Source organism: Camelus dromedarius, chromosome 15 (assembly GCF_036321535.1).
Source record: "Camelus dromedarius isolate mCamDro1 chromosome 15, mCamDro1.pat, whole genome shotgun sequence".
Taxonomy (NCBI): Eukaryota; Metazoa; Chordata; class Mammalia; order Artiodactyla; family Camelidae; genus Camelus; species Camelus dromedarius.
In genome coordinates this window covers 20,206,081-20,230,026 of record NC_087450.1, presented here as the reverse complement: position 1 = coordinate 20,230,026, position 23,946 = coordinate 20,206,081, and the positions used below count along the sequence as shown (strand labels likewise).

The window sequence follows — 23,946 nt, the reverse complement described above, 5'->3', positions numbered from 1 at the left end:
CATTTGATGTACAGTCAGCAGATATTAAAAAAAAAAAAAAAAAGGAAGAGAGAGAGAAGGGAAAAAGAGAAAGAGAAAGAAAGAAAAAAAGAAAGAGAGAGAGAAACTAAAAAAATAAAAACAAAAAACAAAAAAAAAACCCACCACTGAAAAGGCCTGGCTGCACTGGGGCCCTGACACGCTCTCATCTAAAGCTTGGCCCTCGGCCAAGTTCATCTGTTAATGGACAGCCACAACCGGGGCCTGCACCTCCCCCACCTCCCCTACTCTTCTCTGTTCTCCTACCTCTTTCGAGCTCCTAAAAACTAGACATCGATTATGTCTGCGCTTTTCCCTTTCTATTCAAGATAAACAAAGTGCTTCAAGTTCAGGGCACACCCTGGGACCCTTGACAAAACAATCTATCATTCTGTCTGCTAAACCAGTCTGGCTACACCACGACCGGAGAGCAACGCTCCCAATGTACAATTTTCCCTTTGTGCTCCTTCCCTCTTGCCACTAACCTCTTTTCTTTACCACCTTCTCCGGAGCAGATGGACTTGACCACTTTGCTTAAGCCCCTCCCGGTAACCTCAGACATTAAAGAAAGGAGAGAGCTCCTGGCTGCCCCTCCTCCTGCCCAGTTTTCCTTCTCCCTCTGTGGCCCCCACTTCCCTCGGACACATACATGCATCCTGTTAGACCCACACAATCCTTTCGACCCTCTCACCACAGACACTCACCCAGAAAATAAATTAAATGCAGGACTGCCCCCTCTTTTGCTCCCTGTAAGAACATTTTAAGTGAGTTTTGTTTTAAATCATATCCATTAATTTATCCTGACTTGCAATTAAATGTGAGTATACTTTTTACAACCAGTACGGAATGTATTAATTATAACTACAAATGGTCAAACAAGAGCACAGTCCGTCCTAAAAATATGAATAAAATACATAATAAATAATATTAATGAAACAAAAATAGATTCATAAGCCTTGGCCAGGGTTTTTATTATTTCATGCAAAGGAAAATCCAGCCAGTGAAACTTGCTACACATACTTTGGCAGGACCCTGGCCAACCACCACCACTGAACACTAAAGACTGTTGGGGGTACGGGTGCAGCAATGCCCTGGTGTTGGGGGCTTCTGTGCAGATGCCACCTTGAGAGGCTGACTGATGGCTAGTGCACAAAGCACAGCCCATAATATCTCACGCAGCTTTCCCATGTGGTCGGGAAAAGTTACCCACAGGCTGCTTCCCCTTCCGAACGCAGCCCAGGCTGTTATTTCAGTGCCCACCCTCCCCTGGAAGGACAAATGAAATTCTCTAGACCCAAAGGGAAATAAGCCCTGCTAAATTAAGGGCTCGGGATTTGGGCCCCAACAGCACGGTTTACTACTCTGGGAGCTGCCTTTCCTCTTGCCACACCACCAGGCCCCTGCTAACCTGTCTCCACTTCCCGCAGCCCCTCGCTTCACCCCAGCACTCCCTCCCCCCTCCCCTCCCCCTCAATCTAACACACCCACTACACAATTGAATCTAATTAAGATCAGGAAGAAATTTGCATTTTCTTTTCACTATACCCCCAGTAATCACAGAAGTTCTTCAAATTTTGAGAATTTTGTTCCTCTGCTAATTATTTCCCTCATTTTGCATTTCAAGGCACAAAGACAGTCTATCTCACTGGTGGTCTATTAATAGTTTGAAGTTTTGAGCATCAGAAGGTAGGGTGAATTTTTTTTTTCCTTTTAAAACTATTCTGTCATTTCCAGTTTTGTAGAAAGGGTTTTTGTTGTTGTTGTTATTGTTAGTGGTGGTGATGTTAATGTCTCTTCCAAAAGACAGCTTAGCCATGCCATTCTGTATATTATGATTTGGTCTCCCCCTTAACAATAGTTACTCTCTGCCTGATTTACAGAAACTTGGTATGTGAATGGCAAAAAAAAAGAGAGAGAGAGAGAAAGAGAGAAACAAGAAAGAAAGAAAATTCCTTGGCATAAGTATATGTTTGCTGATCAAATTTCAGATCATGTGTTGTTCATTATTATGACTTTACTTGAAAAACAGTTTGCCACAGTGAGATGGATTTGCTTTATAAGCTTTCTACCCCTCCGCTCCCTTTAAGTACTTTGAAAAACAGTACACTTTTTTTTAAGGTACATTTAAAGCATGAACTGGTTTGGATTAAAACAATGTTTCAGCATCCGTAAATTCCCTCAAAATACATTTTTAAAAGACTTATGCAAAGCCACACATGATTTGAGGGAGCTAATGAGATTGTCCCACCAACAAAATTCAATGGTGATTTAAGAAATTCTAATACTTTTCATTTACTTCCTGTAGAATTATTTGTGTACTTGACATTTATACAGTCTCTCCATTATATAACCATCTACTCTGGGTACACTAGATGATGCCAATCTATTAGAATGAAATTTGTACTCCATATAAGCAGAAGTTTCCAGTCCGTTTTGACTTACCATTATGTTTCAATGTAAAGTGTTATTATAGCTGAGTATAAAGCACAGCTACTCCACGCTCAGGGTTTTTAACTCTAATACTGTAATCTTTCTTGCTGCTTCTAGGGCTGTGTCAGTGTTTACATTCCTGGAAGTTAAATAAACCGACATGGCAAAACTCCTGGATAGACTGAATAATAAGGCTTGTGATGACTAAATTGTTTACTTTTTACCTTGTTAGGATCCCTTTCTTGTAAAGTTTGGGGGAGAGACAGACAGAGGAGGAATGAAGAGGGGGTGTGATATGAGATAGAAAGAGAGAGATTTACACACTGGCTTCCATATGTCACGAAGACCTTCCTACCCATAACCAACGAGAATGAAGCAGCCTGTCTAAGTTAGCTTTGCTTTTTTCTATCTGTTTTGTTTTCTTAAATACTGGGTCATCTGAATACCCCCTTGTCTACTAACCCTCCCCCCAATAAAAAGTATGAACATTTTTTGCCCATTTTCAAATAGCAAATTATCCATTAGATTTCATCATATCTTAGTAAAGCAATTACATCAAGAAAATGATAGTGCGTGTGGAATCAATTATGCATGCAGTTGGCCGGAGACCAAAGGCTGTGAAGTCGGAGAGGGCAGAATCGCTCGACACACACAAATAAAAAGCCCCTGGATCTCACAGATGGACCCCATCAGTTCATCTTACTGCCTAAAAAGTTCATGCACTTAATAATTTATTTGTGTTCTGGATACTGTTTCCCAGCTGAATATTAACAACTTTGAACTGAAGCATGCTTTTAGCATGGTATGGATGGAAGTCACGGTAGGGCAGTGCTAGGGTCCCTCGGAGGTTAAAATTGTAGTTATGTTCCTTACACACTGTTCATTTTCCATCACAATTTATTTTCTTTCATTAAACATTCCTTTTAATCAGAATATCAGTTTCAGTGTTCTGATTCTGCTTGTTAACCAGCGATAAACTCATAAACCAAAGATGAGCATCAATAATACAGCACAGGCTATTCAAAAGCAAAGGCAAACACCAAAATCACAGGCACTCAAAAATCGGAAACCGTTCATTAGCACCTTGTTTTCACAACCAGGGCACTTGTGTACCTTGAGGGAGGCACCCGAGAGCCCAGAGACCACGATTTACTTCAGTGACTAGAGGAGGACACAGCAAGAGCAGAAGCTGAAGAACGAGGCCCCAGGAAAACTTACTTGAGCTAAAAGATAAAGAAGTCAGCCAAACCCAGGCCCAAGACGTGGAGGTGCTAGCCATCTATCCAAAGCAGAAACCCAAAGCATTGTTAGAAAGGTCTGTAGTCTGTAGCCATCTCTCTTCCAAAGGAGCCTGATGTCTTAATACAGTGAAATCTCTCTGCCATCAAACTGCTAACAGTGAAACTGCCCGACAACTTCCATGGGGGAACAGGGGCAGGCAGGACATATTTCTGTATGTATCTGGATGTGCCTCAATCATACACTTAAATTTTACTGTCTTCTCCCCAAATGAGAACAACTTCCAGCCAACACTTCCACCAACTGTACTTAACATTAAAAGAAAACGGATAAAACATATGTCATTACTCAAGGTTAGACTTCTAATTCCTCAATTCACTAAAGGAAACTTGGCAAGAAGATGCATCATTTTGCTCCTTTCTACTGGGGCATCCGAGGAGGAGAGCCACTGAGGCAGCTAATACACAAAACATGATCAAAAGTGATTAACAACAGCTTCATATGCAAATTGCATTAATGAAGGAGTGCAAAGTCATCATGTAAATTAAATATGTCAAATCTCTTGGTGAACTTTCAATCTTGAGAAGAAAAAACACGGCTTTAATTTTTTTACATCATCAATTTTGCAAGATTGAAAATCTAAGAATCTTGGTGCTATAAACAATTTTCACCTTTTTTTTCTCCTTCAGCAGGCTGACAGGCCAGCCTGATGTGCACCGAATGTACATGTTAATAGGCCAATCAAAAATGCAAAACAATTCGCAATTACTGGAAGGACCTAATGGTCATTAGAATTTACAACTAGGTAATGAACTGAAGTCTGCCCACACCATGCATATTCATAAAGCAATTTAGCCTTTGAAGATTAAAGAAGTGCTTAAAATTCAAATGAGCTTTAGCAAATTATCAGTAAGATTCATCCAAAAAGCAAAGGGTTTTTCTTCCTATGATTTCCTCATTTTTTTAATGCAAAATTGTTATATCTTCCAGACTGAGCTTAAACTAAACATTGAGCTTCTAGTGAAGCCAAGGGGCTAAGAGACAAACAGAGGCTGCAAACATCGTTACGGACTTTGTTCATAAAACTAAGCCCTTAAGAGCCAAACCTATCTCTAAACATGGTAATTTATCAAAAACAGCCTAGAGTTGCTCATAGGCAATACTGCACAGTCCTCCAACAAAACAGATTAACGAGAGTCCCACCACCCTCCCAAAAAGCCTTTTTCCCCTCAAGTTGAGTCTCCTGTGTAAACATCCACTATGGTATAAAAACAGCTTTTTCATCGGCTTGGAGTGGCATTCATTTTAGAAGTTGCTGCTTCCAAAGGGAAAAGAGCAAGAAAGGAGAGGATATGAGGCAGAGGAGGGCGATCTGGTTTACTTCTGAGGAGTGAAAATCTTGTCACTGGGTATTTATCTTCCCAGGGGTTCCCCCACCCTGCACTGGCAGCATTTAATCCAAGAGGAACAGGTCAGGCAGACATCAGCTGACATTCAGAAAGTTATGGTGTCCACCCACCACAGCACCCCACCCCAGTTATTAGAGAGCGTCATGGGAATTTGGATTTTCACGCTTCCCAATTACCAGTCTGGAGAAGAATCTAACTTACACCTTGAATGCTAACTCCACACCTTACTAACCTCCTGACATTTAAGAAATTCTGGTGATAGAATTTCCAGTGAACGCCTCCCCCACCCCCATCCCAAACGCTCAGTCCAGTGAACACAGGGAAGTAGGTGTAAATCCTATCTCAGCTAGTGTACCAGTCAGACTGAGAATAACAGCTTTCAAAGGGCTGTGTGCTCACTGCTCGGAAGCTGGACCCAAAGGGCCCTCCGCTTTGGTGATTGTGTTTGAGCCCCTCTTGAAAATATTCCAGTAGCTTCTCTCCCCCCAGCCTTCTCCCCATCTCCAGCCCCCAGCCCCAGTCTCGGATGTTTTCCTAGAGATGATCTTACCTGAAATGTAGGTATATCAAGGACGTGAGAAAGAGGAGGAGAGAGAAGCGGGAAAACCTCAGGTGCTGTCCCCGGTTCCTTGAGTCTCTTATCCATGGGCCCTGCCCAGAAATGCGCCACATTTTAATGTTTATTAGAAAGAATAGGATGCAGAGCTGCATGGAACCTGCATCCACGACCATCTGTATGAGCCACAGGTCCGCAGTCCTGACCAATTCCGTTTGACACTAATGTTACTCTACATGAGTAGAGTTCAATGAGGGTTGATATGGGATGTGACAGAGTAAATCAGAATTAGATTAAAAACAAAAGTTTAGAAACCGATGCTACACTGCAGAGCAAATGGGACTTGAAGGCCAAATTTCCCCTAACTGCCTTCAAGTCATTTTCCCTATTAGAGTGTTTGCCTGCCACCCCTCTGCTGGCAATGCCGCAATCACACCAGAAAGTAGAGTAGAATGCATATAGGAAGGCTCGAGATATTCCTCTTTAAATACAATACCTATATATTTAATATATAGCAATTAACTTCTGGTCAGGAGTCTGCAGGCAGCAAGCTGCCCCAAGCAGATAGTGGGGGAGGGGGCCCAGAGCTGGGACACGCACAAAAGACAGGTCCAACAACAATGCCTGCTGTCAGCAGCTGAATTATTTTTATACAGGAATTTTTATCTCTATTGTACAAACAAGTACGTGTCTGTGCAGACTTGTTAAGCAATCCACTTGTATGTAGAATAAGATTTTTTTTCTTTCTTGCTACCAGTCACACAGCTCCAAGATCAGAAGAAATACATAGTCTTTGAAGCTGCTCAAATGTTTTAGTTAAAAGGATAGCAGTTGTTTTCAAAGATCCAAGAGTGTCTTTATCAGAATTAAATTTTTCCTTATTGATTTTTTCCCCTTAACATAACAAAAACATAACATGAGAAGGTTACGATTTATTATTAAAATTTTTCTCAGCCTTTAAATCATTCTTCAGTAGCCAATGTTCACTTTTAAATGTAAAAGAATAATTTTTTTTAATCTTAGGATGGGATGGAGTAGGAGAGAAAAACTCATGAGATTTAAAATTTAACACTGGTTAATGCATTGTTTTAACTATGAACTCGAAGACTCGGGGAGGGGGCTAAAATGAGCAGTAAATGGCTCATTGTGAGCTGCCCCTAAATGTAAATAAATCATGAAATCATGGTGTCCCCTGAGTCTGTAAAAGGAAATGCTTTAGATATTTTTTGACCCAAAGAGAAACTCTATATTTAAAATGTAAAAAATCAGACCTGACATGTAGTGCCTTGTGCTCCAACTAAGGTAAGAATCCAAGCTACACCTTATTTCCCCTAAAAATTAACAGATGTGATTTTTTTCTGCAGTTTTTTATGCATCATTACATATCAAGAAAATGAACAACTGATGAATATAAATGTAACTGCTTCAATGCTTAGCAGGCTTCCTCGTGTTTTTTAGAAAGTTCAAAAAGAAAACAGAAAGCGGAGGAAGGCGGGTACACCACAGCACCTGTGTTCTTCCTGAAAGGACCTTTGCAGATTTCACAATAATTCCATTCTTCATTTTAATGGGAGTTTTTAATCAGTGGGCTCACCTCTATCTAAAAATAAGATCAAATTGTAGGTGTAATTGTTCATTGCCAATGCTAACAACAGTGAAGATACAAACAGAAACTCATTGTGAGTGACCACAGGTCCCTAGGTATCCCCTTCATCAACATGCCTGCTCCAGGTCCCCAGTGGGAATTCCCTGGCGGGGCCGATTCAATTCTGAATAACAGGCTGCCAACCCTATCTGGAAAAGGGTGTGCACGGTGTCTTCTCGCCTCTTTTACAGAAAGTTTAAACCGGATCACTTCACCTTTAGTGGGTATAATTTGTTGTTTAGCCCTCCAAGAACTTGGTATTTTATCTATCTAAACAGATCAAAAAGAAAAAGGGAGGGCAGAGAGGGAGCGAGCGGTGGCCCTCCTATCCCCCGTGTGTGCGCTAGCTCAGAGCGGCAACCTGTTCAGGTAAGCCTTCCAGCAGCATTGCATCAGATCCGCTCACATCAGTCTCCAGGGTGAACCAAGAGAAGAAACACTCTGGTGCCCTGTCTGCAAACTTCTCACTCGCCAGCTCTTGGCAGCTTATTTTTCCGAGTGTTTTGTTTCAGGAAACGTGTGTATTTTTCTTTGTACGTTTTGTGGATTTACCACAACTGGTTCTGACAGCTGTTGATTCTGTTAAATGAACACATTATAAAAATCCTCTTTAAAACCTCAAGCAACAGTGGACTCAAAAATAATGGTAAAATATTTTAATGGAGTTCCAGTTGAGAGTTGTAAAAAAAAAAAAAAAAAGTACAAATGAGGGTAGAGAAGTCCTTTAAGTCAGCCCTAGATTTAAACTGAATGTGTGCACGTGTGTCCGTGTGTGTGTTTAATGGGGAAAGAGGGGTGTTGCAAATCACCACAAATATTTACACTATACTCCCTTTGTTCAAATCACATACTTTTAACAGGAAAAGCTGGAACTGTGGCTATTTAAAATTTTAAATATTCAAACGCCTGTAAGTAACCATATGAAACAAATTATGTCGTATTTCTCCATACCAGCACATGCAAAAAATTCGGGTGGGGGATTGGGAGGTGGCAGAGTTGGGGAGACAACTCCAAGAGAAGGAAAGAATGATGTTTTCATTTTGCTATAGATCAAAGGAGAACAAGAATGGAAACTGTGGCATATCCAGCATTTTCACATCGCTGTCTTTCACACTGGGCTATCTAAGTTTACACAATTCCCCAGACTAGCTGCATATTAAGCTTGCTGTGTACAGCTTTATTATGGTGCGCTGGTGGAAGAAGCATTAATATTCCGTCTCCGCATCTGACAGAGCATTTACATGCGCCCATCTGAGCGGCACCTGAGAGATCTTCCAAGGTGCAGTAGCTGTGCGCCTATTGTAAAGGCAAATGAAGCTCACCTATTCCCTGCTGGGGTCAGAAGTGACCTCACCACCCTCCATGCCTCAAATCCTTCCCTTGCCAACCTAACTCAATGCCATCGCAGAATGACGAATGAGCTCAGAAATAGACCCCAAGTTACTAACCCTGCTAAGAACAGCAAAAGCCTTTGCTGAAATGTTTTAAAAATGCATAGAGAGTGCAGCTGGCCAGTGAAAAGCAGACAGACAAATTCCAGTGAACCCAATATGGAATATGTTACATTCTAAAACCGATTAGAAATACAGTCTGATGTTTACTGGCTTCAAATTGAGTTTGGCATCAAGCATACTGGCTTAAATAATGCTGGCATTTTTTTATTATTATTATTTTAAATCTGCCTTTGGTCTCTCGGAGCACATGTGGAGAGCTAAAGCATTCTTATTCGTCAGGTTACATTTCCTAGAAATTAAGTTTGTGACAGAAAATGACTCTAGTAGCAATAATATGGTCCATGCTCAAATTAATTAGGTCATTGTTGTAAAAACTACATGGCAAATTACAAAGGTAAATTTACTGATATTGGCCAGAGCTCTAGCCCCTGGAAGTAAAGAGAAGAAGCAATTCAAGGGTGCTTATTTACCTAGGTAGGAGGAAAGAACAGAGGAAGAAGGAATACAATGGCCAATTTTCTGTTGGTATTACAAATAAAAATACTAGTTATTATCCATTAAATTATATAGTCTGAACATATTTTATGAACTTTATTAATGTCCTCCAAATTGACACATAAAACAAAAACTTGCTTAATATAAGATAGTGTTTAAAATGGGCACTAAGTTTAAATTTTTTTTTTCAATCTTTGTAATAACAACACTGCTGACATAACCATGACCCAAATGAAATCTGAACAAGCAGAAAGGTACTAAAGATCCTTGGTGATTAAATCTTTTGCTAAAAAAGTGGCAAGATGCCAGACTGGGTCCGGCTTGATGCTAAGTGCCTTTTATTGCACAAAGCCGGTACTACTGTATGTAAAAACAGACTTGGGCTTCGGGTAAATTTTGTCAAATGATTTCTTTGTGCAATAAAGGGTGTGAACAGACTAAGCAGAGTAGATTAAATTAACATCAAATGACGCAATCTCGGTGCATTTCCCTAACTGTGCTACTTCAGTTAAATTTCGTATCTTCCCCCAAAGGAAAGCCAAAACTTTCTTCCTTTCTCCCTGCCTAGTGTGCAAGGCCACCATTCACCTATTCTCCTTTATGAAACACTTTCACTAAGAAATCACAAAATTCTGAAAAATGCTTCACTAAGATTTGCACATTTGTTATATACTCCCATTCAGCACCCCCACATTAGCCAGACTACACTGAGGCTGCAGTGTGAAATTAATGACTTTCCAGGACTCTAAAATGTGCTATCAGTATGCATCCAACTCGCCTCTCCCTGAGCTTAAGTTTCGCTGTCCTGACATTGCCTGCACGTGTCTATACCCAGTTGCATTTTCCAGCCCATGGGCAGCTCCACAATTAAATGCCACATTCACCAGGAGAAAGGTGTGCAAAACAGATTTCAGATCCTTTAAAGTAAAAGGCACAACTTGCAACACAAGGAATGGGGTGATTTAAGAAATTACAGCACTGTTCTTTTAAGCTTTCACAGAATAAACACAGAATGGGAGGGAAACTTTCCCCCTCTGCTCCTGTTCTTGAAGTGAATACATATTTGTGTTTCCAATAAAAGGCCATTTTTACATTAACTGTCTGTAACAGCAGGAGACAGAAAAACTAACACAATCTCCACATCACACACAGGACGATCTTCATATCACGTGGCTCTATTCTCAAAACTATTATTTATAAAAGGCAACCAGGAAAATGCACAATGCATCTTTTCTGTGTCACCGAAAGAGTAACATCGGAAGAACTTTGGGATCTTTGAGATCTTCCACATTTTAGACTTTTTTTTTTCTTTTTGGCTTGCCGAAGTAAATTTAGCAGCCATGAGGGCCACTGTGTTTAATTAAGCTTTCAAAAGTCCTCTGACAATGCCAACAATTGTAAGACACTTCTGTGGCTCAATCATGCAATCGCTGTGACAGTTCTATTTACAATTTGTCTTAGAAAGAGTTTCTCTGACATTGTACTTTGACAAAACATCCAAGCTGCCAGTTCACAACCTTTCTCTGCCTTATTTACAAATACATCCTGTATATAGGACTCCTAGTCTCATGAACATGAGCTTTTGGGTAACAGCCTCACAAACATGGGCTCCCAATGAAAATCCTAGGTATTTCTTAGGAAACAATATTCTCTATTCTCTGGATGCTAAAGGAAGGTAAATAAAATGTTCAACAGCATACTGAGGGGTTTTTTGTTAGTCTTTTTGTTTTTTGTTTTGCTGCCATTCTACAAATTCACGTCAGAAGTCAGTGGTATTTATTCAGAATCACACAAATAAAGAGAAATGAAAAATAAGAGGTTATAATAGGATAGTGTAATTTATAGCCTCATTTACCACTCTACTGTAAAGTATATTGATAACATTCTCCAGTTTAGTCTGAGACAGGAAAGAATTCAAATAGACACCAAAAAAAAAAGGCAAGCTGAGTTTCTATATTCTGAAAAGCGTAAGTATATTATACTTGATTTATCTTTAAGTAACATGCTTATGTATTTCTGGGTTGAATTAATATTTCTCCCTTCATTAGAGTACCTGTCTAGAGTATTATTATCTAGGCATGAGGTATATTGCCTGGGCAAATAATTTTTAAATACCCTGATATCGATGTCTATGCCCATGATTTTAAAGAGAAAAAAAATATTGTATATCAATAGTACTTCACTATGCTTTCCAGGACTTGTCATATTTTCTCCCATTCTCTCAAAAAGCTAACTTTATGACAACCCAATCCTAATTTAAAGATTTCTATGTGCAATAAGCCAAAACCTAAAAGCTAATACCATGGGATGGTATTTTTTGGCCTTTTCTATAAGTGAACAGCAGTTCCACAGTCACTAATCTTCAATGAGTATCTCCCCCCTCACAAAATATGAAACTAGAAAGCAAAACAAAACCCTAATGAAAAGTCCTGACTGCCAGTCAAAGACTGCTGATATCTGATGGTGGATATCTGAAACACAAATTAATGAACTGGGCTCTGCACAATATAACCTACTCGTTTCCAGCTAAATTAATGCTGTTTCAATGGTCTCAATGGATCACAATCACACAATATTTTGAATATCTGAATAAAATGAAAAAAAAAAACAACCTGACCAACATATGTGTGTAGTCAACCAGGTAAAAATCATCCTTTCTAAAAACTTTCTAAAAAATACTCAGCTTTGAGAGGCCAGTGTACAGCCAAAATGCATACCATCTCACTGAAGGCTTAAAGAACTCCACTCATCCTCCTATGTGAAAGCCCCGAATTCTAAGCTTTATTTATCTCAGGAAGAAGATCTGTCACTGCTTTATTCCAGCTTCCTGCCCATAAAACAGCACAGAGCACACAGTAAGCTCACATCCAACTTACATCACTTTAATAAAGCCTTTCCTACACAGCACATTTAAATGACTACCTTTTATATGGTTGCCAAACATATTTTTCTAGAGATTCATCAATATATCTCTTTCCTAATACAGAGCATTGCCTCTCCTTTCTTTTTGTGACACAATTCAAATATCTACTGAGTGATTACTCTTATTGTTTCCTTCCTCACCATAAAAAGAAAAGCAGACTTGGAATTGTGAAGACGTGCTTGAGAGAAATGGGCTGGGGGTACACAGCCGTTTCCAGAACTTCGCTTCAGAGGCACCTGAGAGCCAGGGCATCTTAATTTATGTGCAATGGTAGAATGTTAATTTCACCATAGGAAACTCTTAATTCATTACCATGAATTATGAGAAGTCGTGATTCTAGTTACTGACATATCGCTTTGAGATGTGACCACGCTATTTATGTTCAGCCAATTCTAGGGTGGGAACAGGTGATTAAACACAATGAAAGGAATCAAGACTTTTTAATTATTCGTGCATGAAAGGTTTACCTCACCTGGGTGGCAGCGCTGGTGAACCCATTGAATATCTTAGATAGCTTAGGTAGCTTTTCATCTCAGTGAAATTACTTAGCATTAGCTCTATAAAATATATTTTAAACGTGCTTTTTGTGGGGAGCTTCTTTGGGCTCTGTTACTGTCCTACTCCTTTAAAAAAAAAAAAAAAAAAGAATCTTTATGACACCCAGAGAGTTAGTTGAGAAAAATATCTCCTTTCCCTATGTAGATTTACAACTGTGACAGTAAAAAGCCTTCACTATAGGGCCTTCCCCCAGCTTTTTAGATTTCTCCTCTAAGTACAGAGGCACAGAATTTTCAAGCTGGTTAATCAGAGACTGAATAACCTATTTGGAACCTCAGTAAGAAGTGTGGTTTTAATTCTTGCTTGACAGACACTGTGTTTTGTCTTTTAAACGAGCAGCTCAATATGTAAATACGATGTTACATCACGCAAGCGTTACTCCATATTTGGTGATTTAGAAAGGCTTTGGATCTCCGAAGACGACAAATCCCCTTCCGCTTGCTCTTGCTTCATTAATCATGCCTTACACTTCTGTTCATTTTCCCTCCAGTCACAAGACAGCACATGGAAATGGTCATTGCCATATCCTACTGGGGGGTCGGGGCGGGAGATGGGGAATAAAATCCTAACCTGCATGTCATATAAGCTACATGTGGTGGATTTGAGAAACGTATGTTGTAAATGCAGCTTCCCTGGCAGCAGATTTCTTATATCACTAAAGGAAAAGTATCTAGTGTTATTGCAAGAAGCATTAAAAAAGAAAGAGCAAGAAAGAAAGAGAAGAAAGAGAGCGAAAGCGAGAGCAAGAAAGAAAGAAGAAGGAAAGAAGGAAGGAAAGAAGGAAGGAAAGAAGGAAAGAAGGAAAGAAGGAAAGAAAGAAAGAAGGAAAGAAAGAAAGAAAGAAAGAAAGAAAGAAAGAAAGAAAGAAAGAAAGGCAGGCCACATTTGATTTTAATGATCAAATTCCAGAGGGGGAGAGGAGAAATAATACGACATTTAATCCCCTCTGGACCACTGACCCACTGCAGTTCAACTCTGTGGTCAAAGTAGGTTGGAGGGACAAGTTCCAGTGAATCAATTGATTATATGCACTTCCCTTCCTAAAACTGAACAAACCTTCTGCCTTCGGGGGGCAGGGGCGGGGGAACAGAGGGAAGTCATTCACTAACAGGCATGCCTGTTTTGTCAACACAAAATCGGCATTCACTTCATCTTATGTGTTAAATCACTGTTGTTTCATTTTTTAAAACATGTGTTAAGGGTCACTATATAGTGGTGCTGTTTATCTCTTAGAGTAGGGATTTAAGTCCCTCTGTTAGCCGTTAATTCCTTTTCCCTTGAGCTGCTGAGAAACCCACACCCCTAGCTACCTCTCTGCTAAATTTAACCAAAGGAAGGAGAACTGTTGAATACATGTATGTATTTTTCCAAGGGAATTTTAACATTGTGTTATAGCAGAAACAGTGGAAGTCTGGACTGGACATTTGTAAGGGTGACATGCGGTTGTGTAAACCACAAACAAAATCAAGATACATCTGTCAAAACCACATCAGAGACAAGAGAGAGCACAGAGAAGCATTTATCATTTAGCTGAGGAGGCAGGCTGCAGGGAGCAGCCGTTCCTGTCAAACCAACCTTTTGAAATTTCCAACATGCCCTTAAACTTTTCGAGTAAGCATGTCTGTGCGCTTCAGCAACTGCCCTCTCTACTCTGGCCTGGCCAGTCGAAAATGGCATCTTAAAGTCAAGGTCACGGTGTCATCCCACCACGGGGCTGTGTTTAATTACAGCCCCATACGGGCTGACAGCCAATATGGATCCAAGGCTAGCCCCGTAGCACAGTTAACTCTTTCCAGCCCCTCCAAAATGCCCTGCCAGCCCACCCAACTTCACAGAAGCCTCGAAAACGAACTGCATCCAGAGAGAGGCCTGACCAGGCATTCTGACTCAAACAGGTCATTGGCTGAACTATAAATGCCCATATGGCCACTTTGCCTCTGACTTGTCACCAAGGCTGGAAGTGGACATCGGAAACTGGGCTGGGTGTAGTAAGCTTTAACACTTAAAAATGAGAAAGGGAGAGAAAAGGAAAGAAATTTAGAATCAGCAGATCCAGAGAGAGGGCATCAGGTGTGTGTAACCTATTCTGCCTACATCTGACTCAAGTGAAGTGGAAAATATTTATTTTTGTGTGTTCTGGACATAAGCAATAGGAATGATTATTTTAACATTACAGGGCTGTCATGGACAGTCACATGGAGAAAGCATTTCACCACTCCTTAGTGCTTGGCTACAGCGCCTCTGAAAATGAAAAGAAAACATGCAAACAGCTTTTCTCCTTGCTTCTCATTTACCTGCTATGTGTTCCTGTTTGGGGCAAATTCCTCTAGATGACGTTGATAAACAATCGTCATCCTCTGGCGTGACCTGGATGCCAACCTCCACGGGATTGGATGCTTTTTTCATCTCGATTGGTGAAGGGGAAGGTGGCTTATCCACAGCTTTTTCTAAGCAGAGGCTGCCATTGCATTGTTTCCGTTTGTGCTCGATAAAAATAAGAATGTCCCCCAACGGGAAGTTCATCTGGCACTGCCCACATGTGAGGAGGTCATGGTCCCCTTCTGGAGCTCCCAAAGGGCCGTGGTCTGGTTCATCATCTGTAAGAATGGCTTCAAGAGGTTCGGCTGTGGTTGAAGAAACAAAAGCACAATTATTAGAGTGCCAGAAAGGAGAGAAATGGGGGAAATACATTCTCAACCCCATCCCACCCCAGCACATTATGTAAAGGGTTTCTAGGCTCCTCCATTTAATGCCCAGAAAAATGTAAGCACCTAAAATGCACATGGATGTCAAGGTTGTCAACAAGAAAGTAAATTTATCAATGAGACAAATCGTCATATATTTAAAGAAAATTGTCTGACTTGCACACTTACAGAGAAAACACACACACACACCCCGTTCATGAGTTTAGAAAGAATATAACTGTTAAATAGTTAATGAGAAACATGAAAGAAAGCTTAAATAATAACTACCCCCACAAAAAAACTGGTAAAAACATGGACTGAAACCAAATTTGTTTCTTTTTCCCTATAGACTAAGTTATCTATTGTGCCCAAGAATAAAAGGAGAGGTAAATAAACACACACATACCCTTTGTGTGTGAATGTACATGCTCCTAAATATACAGAGACATGGCTTCATAAATTAGAAAGCTACTACATCACACAGAAATGTGCCACGTTTACACTGCCGTAATAAGAAAACGACGGCATTCACCTGTGAAACAGATCTAAATAATAATCATAACGCAGCGTAATTCACACTGCCAAAAGCCTTTCTGAACTCACTCTCAGCAGTGCCACAAAATCAAAGAAATACCAAATTCACTGGCAATTCTTCTCAGACACATTAGCTAAATGGGATACTTTTGAGTACTTAAGAAAATAAGCCAATTAGTCATTTTTTCATTCTGAAGAAAGGAATGCCTAAAATATTCTAAACATGTTTGCAGTTGGTGGCCCCCAACACATAAAAATCAGAATGGTCAAGCAAACGCCACATTTCAGAACAAGGCTGAGAAGTCCTTTCTTTAGACTTGAAATACTTTGCCTAATGTTGTCAAAGTTGACTAATTTTCTGAATGAGCTCCAAAACGCTTCATTATGAGACTATTTCTGCACACAAAATCACCAGCGGATGGTATAACAAGGTAGATATGTCTTTCATTCCTGTTTCCTTTTTTTAAATTTGCACCCAAATACTCCAGCATCTATTTGAACAGTTTCTCTCATTTTTTAACCTTTCAAAGGGGAAAAGAGAGTTGGTAAGTCTCTGCTCCTGAAACCTTAAGCTTACTCTATCACACACATACACAAAATATCATAAAATACAAAACACATCCAGGATGCTGCCAGTTAATAAAACTGAAGCAGAAAATGTACAAGTCTTAAACAGTTAATCAGTCTGACCTTCTTTAGCAAGCTGCCAATTTCACATTTAATGAACTTAAAGCCACAGAGAATCAAAAAATAGATTTTAATTTGAGTGTAGAATATTGGAACAGATTTTGATAAAGTGCAAAAATCCAGTGAACTCAGGTTAAATTTATTTCAACCCTACCCAGGCTGAATATTGAGGGGGAAGATCTGGAGTAACTCCCAGATGTGCTGGGTGAAATAATATTGAGAGAGCCCTGCCTAGCTGCACCTGTGCTCAAGTAGGACATGTCATAATTTCTAGCCTCTGGTACTCCTCCTAATTTAACATAAGGTCACCACAGGAATATGAAGGTTATATCCCTACTAATAAAGACAGCAACGTAAGCACTTATATTACTTTGCCCAACATACTGACCAAAAGATAAATACAGAATACATATGCATACTTCTCAAATAAAAGAAGACGAATAGAAGTGCTTTTGCATTATGCTTCTATGTCATTTTTCTCCTACATTTGCTTTCATTTTGACCAAGTGAGGAACTGAATAGGGAAGTCATTCTCTAAGATCCCTCCTATTTGAATTAAGGAATTTAAGTACACATTAACGAATGTGGCCTTTTTTGTTGTTGTTCAGCATTAACTACAAGTCCTGAGGTTTACAGACTGAAGATAGACTCAGGGAAAATATTTTATTAAAGTCAGAAGTACATAGAACCTTTGCAAAAAAGCCATTTTTTAAAATCCACCGTTAAGATTTGTTTTTTATTCCCAAGGCCTGAAACATTTCTGCAAATGGAAATATTATTTAGGAGCAAAAGGAAATATTCTCCTAGGTATCAAATAGTTAAAGGTAATGCAGTATAAAACAGACTTGGTTAAAGTCTTCTAAATGTAGTGACTGAACTGATTTACAATCAAAACCAGGAAATGAAGTGGTAATTCAGAGGTTGCTGATTACACCTCCACATTTCACCTAATTAATTTTATAGGAGGCAAAGTTCTTGAAAATAACAAGATGATCAAATGTACAGATATAAAACCTATAACCTCAACATTTTCTATGCTCTTAACGTAAATTATTGCTAATTAACAAGAATTATATCCTAATGTATGAAATACATTTAACATCGGGCTCCCTGCTAAACATTTGGCTAGTGATGTTCAGAGAAATACCAAAATGTGTTCTTATCATTGCTGGTATTAATGTTAAAAATCAGACGAAGTGGGGCACAAAGAAAATATGAAAATACAATTCTCTTGGTGTAATCTACTGATTTGCATTGACATCTTTTCTCAGTGGCAATCAACATTTCCTTTCTGGGCATCTGATAATTTCTCTGTATTTTAATGCAAATTTCCTTTTCCCTAAAAACATTCCTAACCTCAGCCATTTTACCCCCTCCCTCAGTTCAATTCCATCCTCCTTCGCCCCCACAATACCATCGTTTCTAAGCTGCGGCCTAAGCTCTGGCTACAAAGCGGGGAGTCCAGGATTGAAGTGGAAGGGAGTGGGCAAATAATCATAATAATTAGCCGCGAATTCTCTACAAGGGGAAAAAGAAATAGAAAATAAAATGCTTCTGCGTTCAAACAGCAAGACTGAAACGTCTCAATGCCCCAGCGGCTGACTGAGATCTCTTTCCTCTGCAGTTGCAAAGGAATAAATTTAAAAAAAAAAAAAAAAAAAAAAAAAAGCCTTAGAAGAAATGTGGAGAAGCAGCAAGGGAAACGAGGGCTGCTGGGGAGGGGGAGGGGAAAAGAGCGCTGCCTTCAAGTTTGCTTTCCAAGTCCTTCCCTTTGATTGTCTTAACAGGGTAAGGAAGCAAACGGAGGCTGAAATGCAGAAAGAAAAAGCAAAGAAACAAAAGCGAAGGCAGGGGCGACAGGCCCAGGGCAGGGGGCCTGGCGGAGGTAGGCTTTGCAGAAAGTGAAGTTGGGCGCCGGGACTCTGAAGCACAAAGCGAGCAGCGTGCTGGCCGCAAGCTTGGGCCGCGCTCGCTGCAAACACGTGCAGCGGCGGCCGCAGGGCCGTGGGGCCGGAAACCGGGGGCCGGGGGCGGTGGGCGGCGGGCAGCCTGGGGCCCCGACGGCCGCCTCCACGCCGGTCCTGCCCGGCCATCGGGTGACGACGGTTCCTCTGGCCCGCCAGTTGAAGAAATGGGAAGTGAGGCTTGGAAAACTCGGCTGGTTAACCTAGTGCTGTCTTGGTATCACCGCATACACCCCAAGCGCGGGTCTTGAAATTGATTCTGTGTCCACAGGCTCACACTTTTTACTTTGGGGGATCTCTGCAAATGCGTTTCTCCCGCAATTCCGGGTACCGGTGTGCGCAGCGCAGCGGCGGCTGCGGTTATTCATTATTAATGACGCTGCTTGCCCGCATCATTATGATGATAACTATTACTATTGTTGTGATTTCGGGCTCTAAGGCTAGAGCTGTAGGAGGCGGGGGAGCCTGGGGTCGGGCTGCAGAGCCGCCTGCAAGCCCGCTGTGGCCGCCTCTGTCCGTGCTTTGCTTGGAGGCGAGAGGGTGCAAGAAGAGAACCTGGAGACTTAAGTGCAAACTTGCCGGATCCCGCCCTTTGGCCTTGCCCTGAAGCCAGAGCGCGCACACTCCCCTTTCCTCCCTACCAAAAATGCCCGCCAGAAAGAGAACGAAAACTGCACCCAGCTCCACTCCCGCCGCACGGGGGTGTCGGCCGCGCGCCCGGGCGCTGCTCCACAGCGCTGGCCAAAAGCATTTTTAAAGTCAAAATGAAGAACAAAGACGTAAGGGGTGATGGGGGTAGAAAGGGAATTCTGCCTAACCGTCCGTTTCCCCCACCCCCACCCTCGCGAAGCTCTTCCCTCACGGCCGAGAACGCAGAGCGGGGGTGGGGGAGGCTCTGGTACAGGTTCAAGTTCGCTGAGCTTTCTTGATCTTGTTCTGCCTCCTAGCGACCGAATGGCTCATTCAGCCCAAGAGGAGGAGGATGGGGGGGGGGGGGGAAGAAAGGGGTCCTGAACACCAGAATGGCTCCCGCCCCCTCTGCGAACCCAGAAAATTAGAAAGGAGCGACCCCCGCACCCCCTCCAAGCTGGCCTCTGAACCCAAAGCCCGCCCTGAGACACTGGGAGAGGGGGGAACCCACCCAGCCTAGAGTGTCCCAGGATGGACCCGGGGTGGGTGGGGGACGGGGGAGCAGCCCGGACTCCATGCTTCAGTCCGTCCTCTGAGCCCCCAATTCTTCCTTCCGAAGAAGGGCCCGGCTTTCCCGAGTGCAGCGAACACTGCCCTTCCTTCCCGCCGGTACCTGGCCGGGCTGTAACTTCACACCGCCGCGCGCCGCGTCTGCTCCGCATCCGGCGCGGCCGGGGGAGTGGGGGGCGGGGGAGAGCTGCGAGGGAGGGATGCGCGGGGGTGGGGAGAGGGAGGGCCCCGCAACGTGCCCGGGCGGGGGAGCTTTCGAAGTGTGTGACAAGTTCCAGGGCCCAGTGAAAAATTCAATTCCCTATGCCCACCCCACCCCCCACGCACATACACCCCTTTAAAAAATACAGAACTGGGTATAGGGTGGTCCTTTAAAATTGCAGCAGAAATTAAAATAGGGGTCTAGAATGAGGAAGGGGAGGGAGGTGGGCCCTCTCACGCCTTTCTTTCCCTCGCAGCCAAACTTTCCTAAGTGCCCACCGCCCGCCTTTCGGCGCATTCTGATGGCCCGGAGACAGCCATCCACTCACCCACCCCATCCTCCCTTATATAGACTCACAATGACCCCCTGACTGAGCCAGGACCGAGGTTGAGGGCAAGAACTCAAGGGTGGGGTGCATGGGGGTCCTGGGACCCAATACTCCCAAAACGCATACTCGAACATACTACTCCCCTACCCGCTCCCGACCCACATCTGACTCGGCCGCGCTTCGGAGCGGGGGGCTAGTGGCCAGTCCCGGTGGGAGGGGGTCAAGGAAAGCACGTGGTAACCTCTCCGACGCCCCGAGCCGGAGGCAAGAGACATCGAGGGGAGGGGTGGGCAGAACACGCTTTCTCGGTTGCTTTGCAAAATAAAAATGCTTTGCAAAGCCGAGTTTCTCCCCAGCCGATTTCGCAGTAGGGTTGGCCGGGAGGAGGTCTGGGCATTGTGTTGGGGGGCCAGAGTGGACTCTGGACCCGGCTGGCGCGGAGTCGCGGCACGGCATGCAGCTGTGCAGGCAGGCGGGCGGCGGGCGCCGGGTGGGCGATACCGGGCCGGGCGGGGGCGCGGCGAGGCCCGGGCGAGGCCCGGCCGTAGCCGCCGCCCGCTCCCGGGCTGCCGCGCGGCGCTCGGTCCTCTGTCTGTTTGTTGGCAGGAGGCTCCCGCACACGCGGTGCTTGTAAACATTCAGACACGAGATTTTTCCCAATCAAAATCCACTTCCACTTTTTTTGAAAATCTTCCAAAAAATAGTAAGAGGAGGGAGTTCCTCGCTCCCTCTCCGTGCCGCCGGTGCTCTAAGTTTACAACTAGAGGGGTTTTGGGGAAGGGGGGTAATTGTATTTCTCCCCTGTACTAGAGATCGTGAGATTTTTGCAGGGGGGGGTGGGGGAGTCAAAGACAGCGTTGCAGAAAACGGACGGCGGAACGTTTGGCGTCTGTTTAGGGGCAAGAAATTTCACTTTCTCTTGCCCTATTTTATTTTATTTTATTTTGCACGTCTGCTCGCCGTCACTGAGGTTCAGCCGGGAGGGGCAGGCAGCTGCAACCCCGGCGGCGGCGGCTCGGGCGCCTTTCCTCCCTCTCTTGCTCGCCCCCAGCCCTGCTCCTGCCCTTCGGTGGCGGCGGCGAGGGAGGGCAAGCGCGAGGAGCCGGCACAAAAGGGAGCGGGACAAACACCCACCTCGGGCCGGAACAAAAGGAGGCAGCGCCGGCCGCTTCTCCTGTCCTTCCCGGTCGCTTAAGCTCTCCCTGTCGCCGCGGCCCCTCTCCAGACTCCGCAGACTCCAGAGCGCCGGGGGCCCCCTACCACAATCCCACTTTCTCACTATTGTGGAGATGACTACTTTCCTTTCGGTGCACACTTGATCGAGAGCGCGCTGGTGTCCGAGGGCCAGTCTCACCTCGTTTCTTCCTGGCAATTGTTTTTTTAGGCTTGGGCTCCCCACCCCCCGTTTTCCTTCCTACCGTGAGTGGAAGCAACCCCCCTTGCCCCTTCAGTTCCCTCCCTTAGGTTTGCACAAGAGTTGTCAGCATCCAAATCATTGTTCATTATTTTGCAAAATCGGAGGGGAAATCATTGCATTCCTTTTCGAAAAGCGAAATAAAGCAGCGGAAAGCAGGAAAGAGGAGGAGTCAAATTTTTGTAAAATTAAATAAAATTAAAAGGTTCATGCTATCCCAAAAGTGTACACACGGTTATGGTTCGGGATGGGATGAGGTTGGGTTTTTTTTCCCCCTCTCCCTTTAATCTCTTTTATCCTGACTCTCGGAGGTTTTTCTCGTGAAAAAAAATTTAAATGCATGCACACACCCCTCTCTCCCCCTCTCTCTTGCTTCTCGTCCTGCGCTCTCTCGTGATTATTAATAATTATTATTACTATTATTGGGTTACTTACGCGAGAATTCCCGTTTGCTTAAGTGCTGGGGTTTGCCTTGCTTGCGGCGAGACATGGTGGGCTGCGGGGCGGGCGGCGGCGGCGGCGGCGGCGGCGGGCGGACGACGGCTCGGTTCACATCGGGAGAGCCGGGTTAGAAAGAAGGAGACTCCAGAGAAAATATCTTCATCAGTGCCTTTTGACATCCAAAATAAATTAGAAATAATACAAAGATGGCGCAGGGAAGATGAATTGTGGGAGAGCCGTCATGGCTTTTTTTTTTTAAGCAAAAAAAAAAAAAAAAGAGAGAGAGAGAGAGAGAGGAGAGATAGAGAGAGAGAGAGAGATGAAAAAAATGGCAAAAGCCCCCCTGAGCTGCAAGTTCAAGTGCGGACGTGACGTCCCTGCGAACTTGAACGTCAGGAGTCTGGATGGACAGAGACACACAAAACATGGGCAGGGCGAGCAGGAGAGAAGGGGAGGAGGGAAGGGGAAGCTCACACCAATGGACACACATCAGGGGCTGGACATGAAAAAGAGACCAGGACAAGCCAATGGCCAGTGCGGGGCGGGGGAGGTGCGGGGCGGGGGGCTCCGCAGACGCCAGACGCGGCCCCCGGGGGAGGGGCAGGCAAAGGGGAGGGGGCGCTGGGGCCGCGGGCTCACCAGTGGCCGCAGCGAGCGGCGAGGCGGCGGCGTGGCCGGGAGAGAAGAAAGGGGAGACGGGGGGGGGGAGCAAGACATGCGCCCTGTTCCCCCCCCCGCACGCGGACCCTAAAATGAAAGATTATTTAAAATTTAAAAAAAGAAAAAAAACCCAGAGTGTACGGGGAGGCTGCAGGGGCCGGGGAAGCGCGGGCGGAGGGAAGCCAGGTAGAGTTGCTCCCGGACACCCTCCTGCGTGCGCACACCCACTTCCCCTCTCCGCCGCTGCTGCCGCCGCGCTCGCTCCCAGCGTGTGGACGCCCGGGGCCGAAGTAAAAGCCGTGAGCCCGCGGCTGCGCTCGAGAAACTTTGCCCGAGCAGAGGATAGCGAAGGAAAATCACCCGAAGTTGAGAGCTGAGCCTCCAAGTTACAGCTCCTCGGCGGGTGAGGGGAGGCGGGAGGGAACGCGCGGCGAAGCTGAGTCCAGCTCAAGTTTGGAGGGTTGCGGGTCAGGAGGGGCAGCGCGGGGGCCTCCAAGAGCCTGGGCGGCCTGGAGAGAGAGGGCAAGGGCGAGGGAGACGGTGCAGGCCCCGGCCAGAGGGCCGGGAGGGCGCCCCCAGGCCGAGTCGGGGGGCCGAGGATCTAAACGCCCTGACAAGCGATCGGGTCTGAATGCAACTGGGAGCAGAGTCGAAGCTCTTTAGGGTTGCGGAAAGAGAGAGAAAGGCCGAGGAATAAAGAACGGGGAGCCAGACTCAGAAAACGTTCCAGCCCCCGGAGTGGAGCGCCCGGACCCAGGGCGAGGGAGGCGCCGAAGCGTCCACCTCACGGAGCGGCCGCCGACCATAGGACAAAGCACGGGCAGTCCCGAGAGTGCCAGTCCCTGGGAACGTGCTCCTCGCGCCGCGGGAGGTCCCCGAGACGGGTCCCAGGGAAGGACACACCCCCTCCCACTACAAGAGCAACTGCAAAAGCACTGAGGAATGGCAAGAAAATGTTTCTTACGGGGAGAGCATAACTAGTCCTGTACTGTTATCTGGGGAAAGAAAGTGAGGAATAAAGGGAGAGCCACTGGCAGCGGGGAGGCCACATTGGTGGCTCAGACCGCCCCGGGTCAGCACCGCGCTCCCCAGGCACCCCTGGCGG

The 23,946-nt window shown here is 44.4% G+C and overlaps 1 protein-coding gene across 6 annotated transcripts in view; it reads right to left on the bottom strand.

Moving 5' to 3' along the window:
• BCL11A (BCL11 transcription factor A) overlaps positions 1 to 22,953 on the bottom strand; it is a 97,664-nt gene extending 74,711 nt beyond the window's left edge. For 3 of the 6 annotated variants that reach the window (XM_064494469.1, XM_064494470.1, XM_031467083.2), the window contains exons 1-2: positions 22,176 to 22,700; positions 15,022 to 15,351 (exon numbers count right to left, since the gene is read on the bottom strand). In XM_064494469.1, the coding sequence (XP_064350539.1) occupies positions 15,022 to 15,351; positions 22,176 to 22,230 (385 nt within the window). In that variant the 5' untranslated portion in view covers positions 22,231 to 22,700. Of the gene's footprint in view, positions 1 to 15,021; positions 15,352 to 22,175; positions 22,701 to 22,820 lie in introns of those variants that run through there. The other 3 variants (XM_064494468.1, XM_064494473.1, XM_031467086.2) reach the window with 3 other exon arrangements.
• Positions 22,954 to 23,946: the final 993 nt, after the last annotated feature.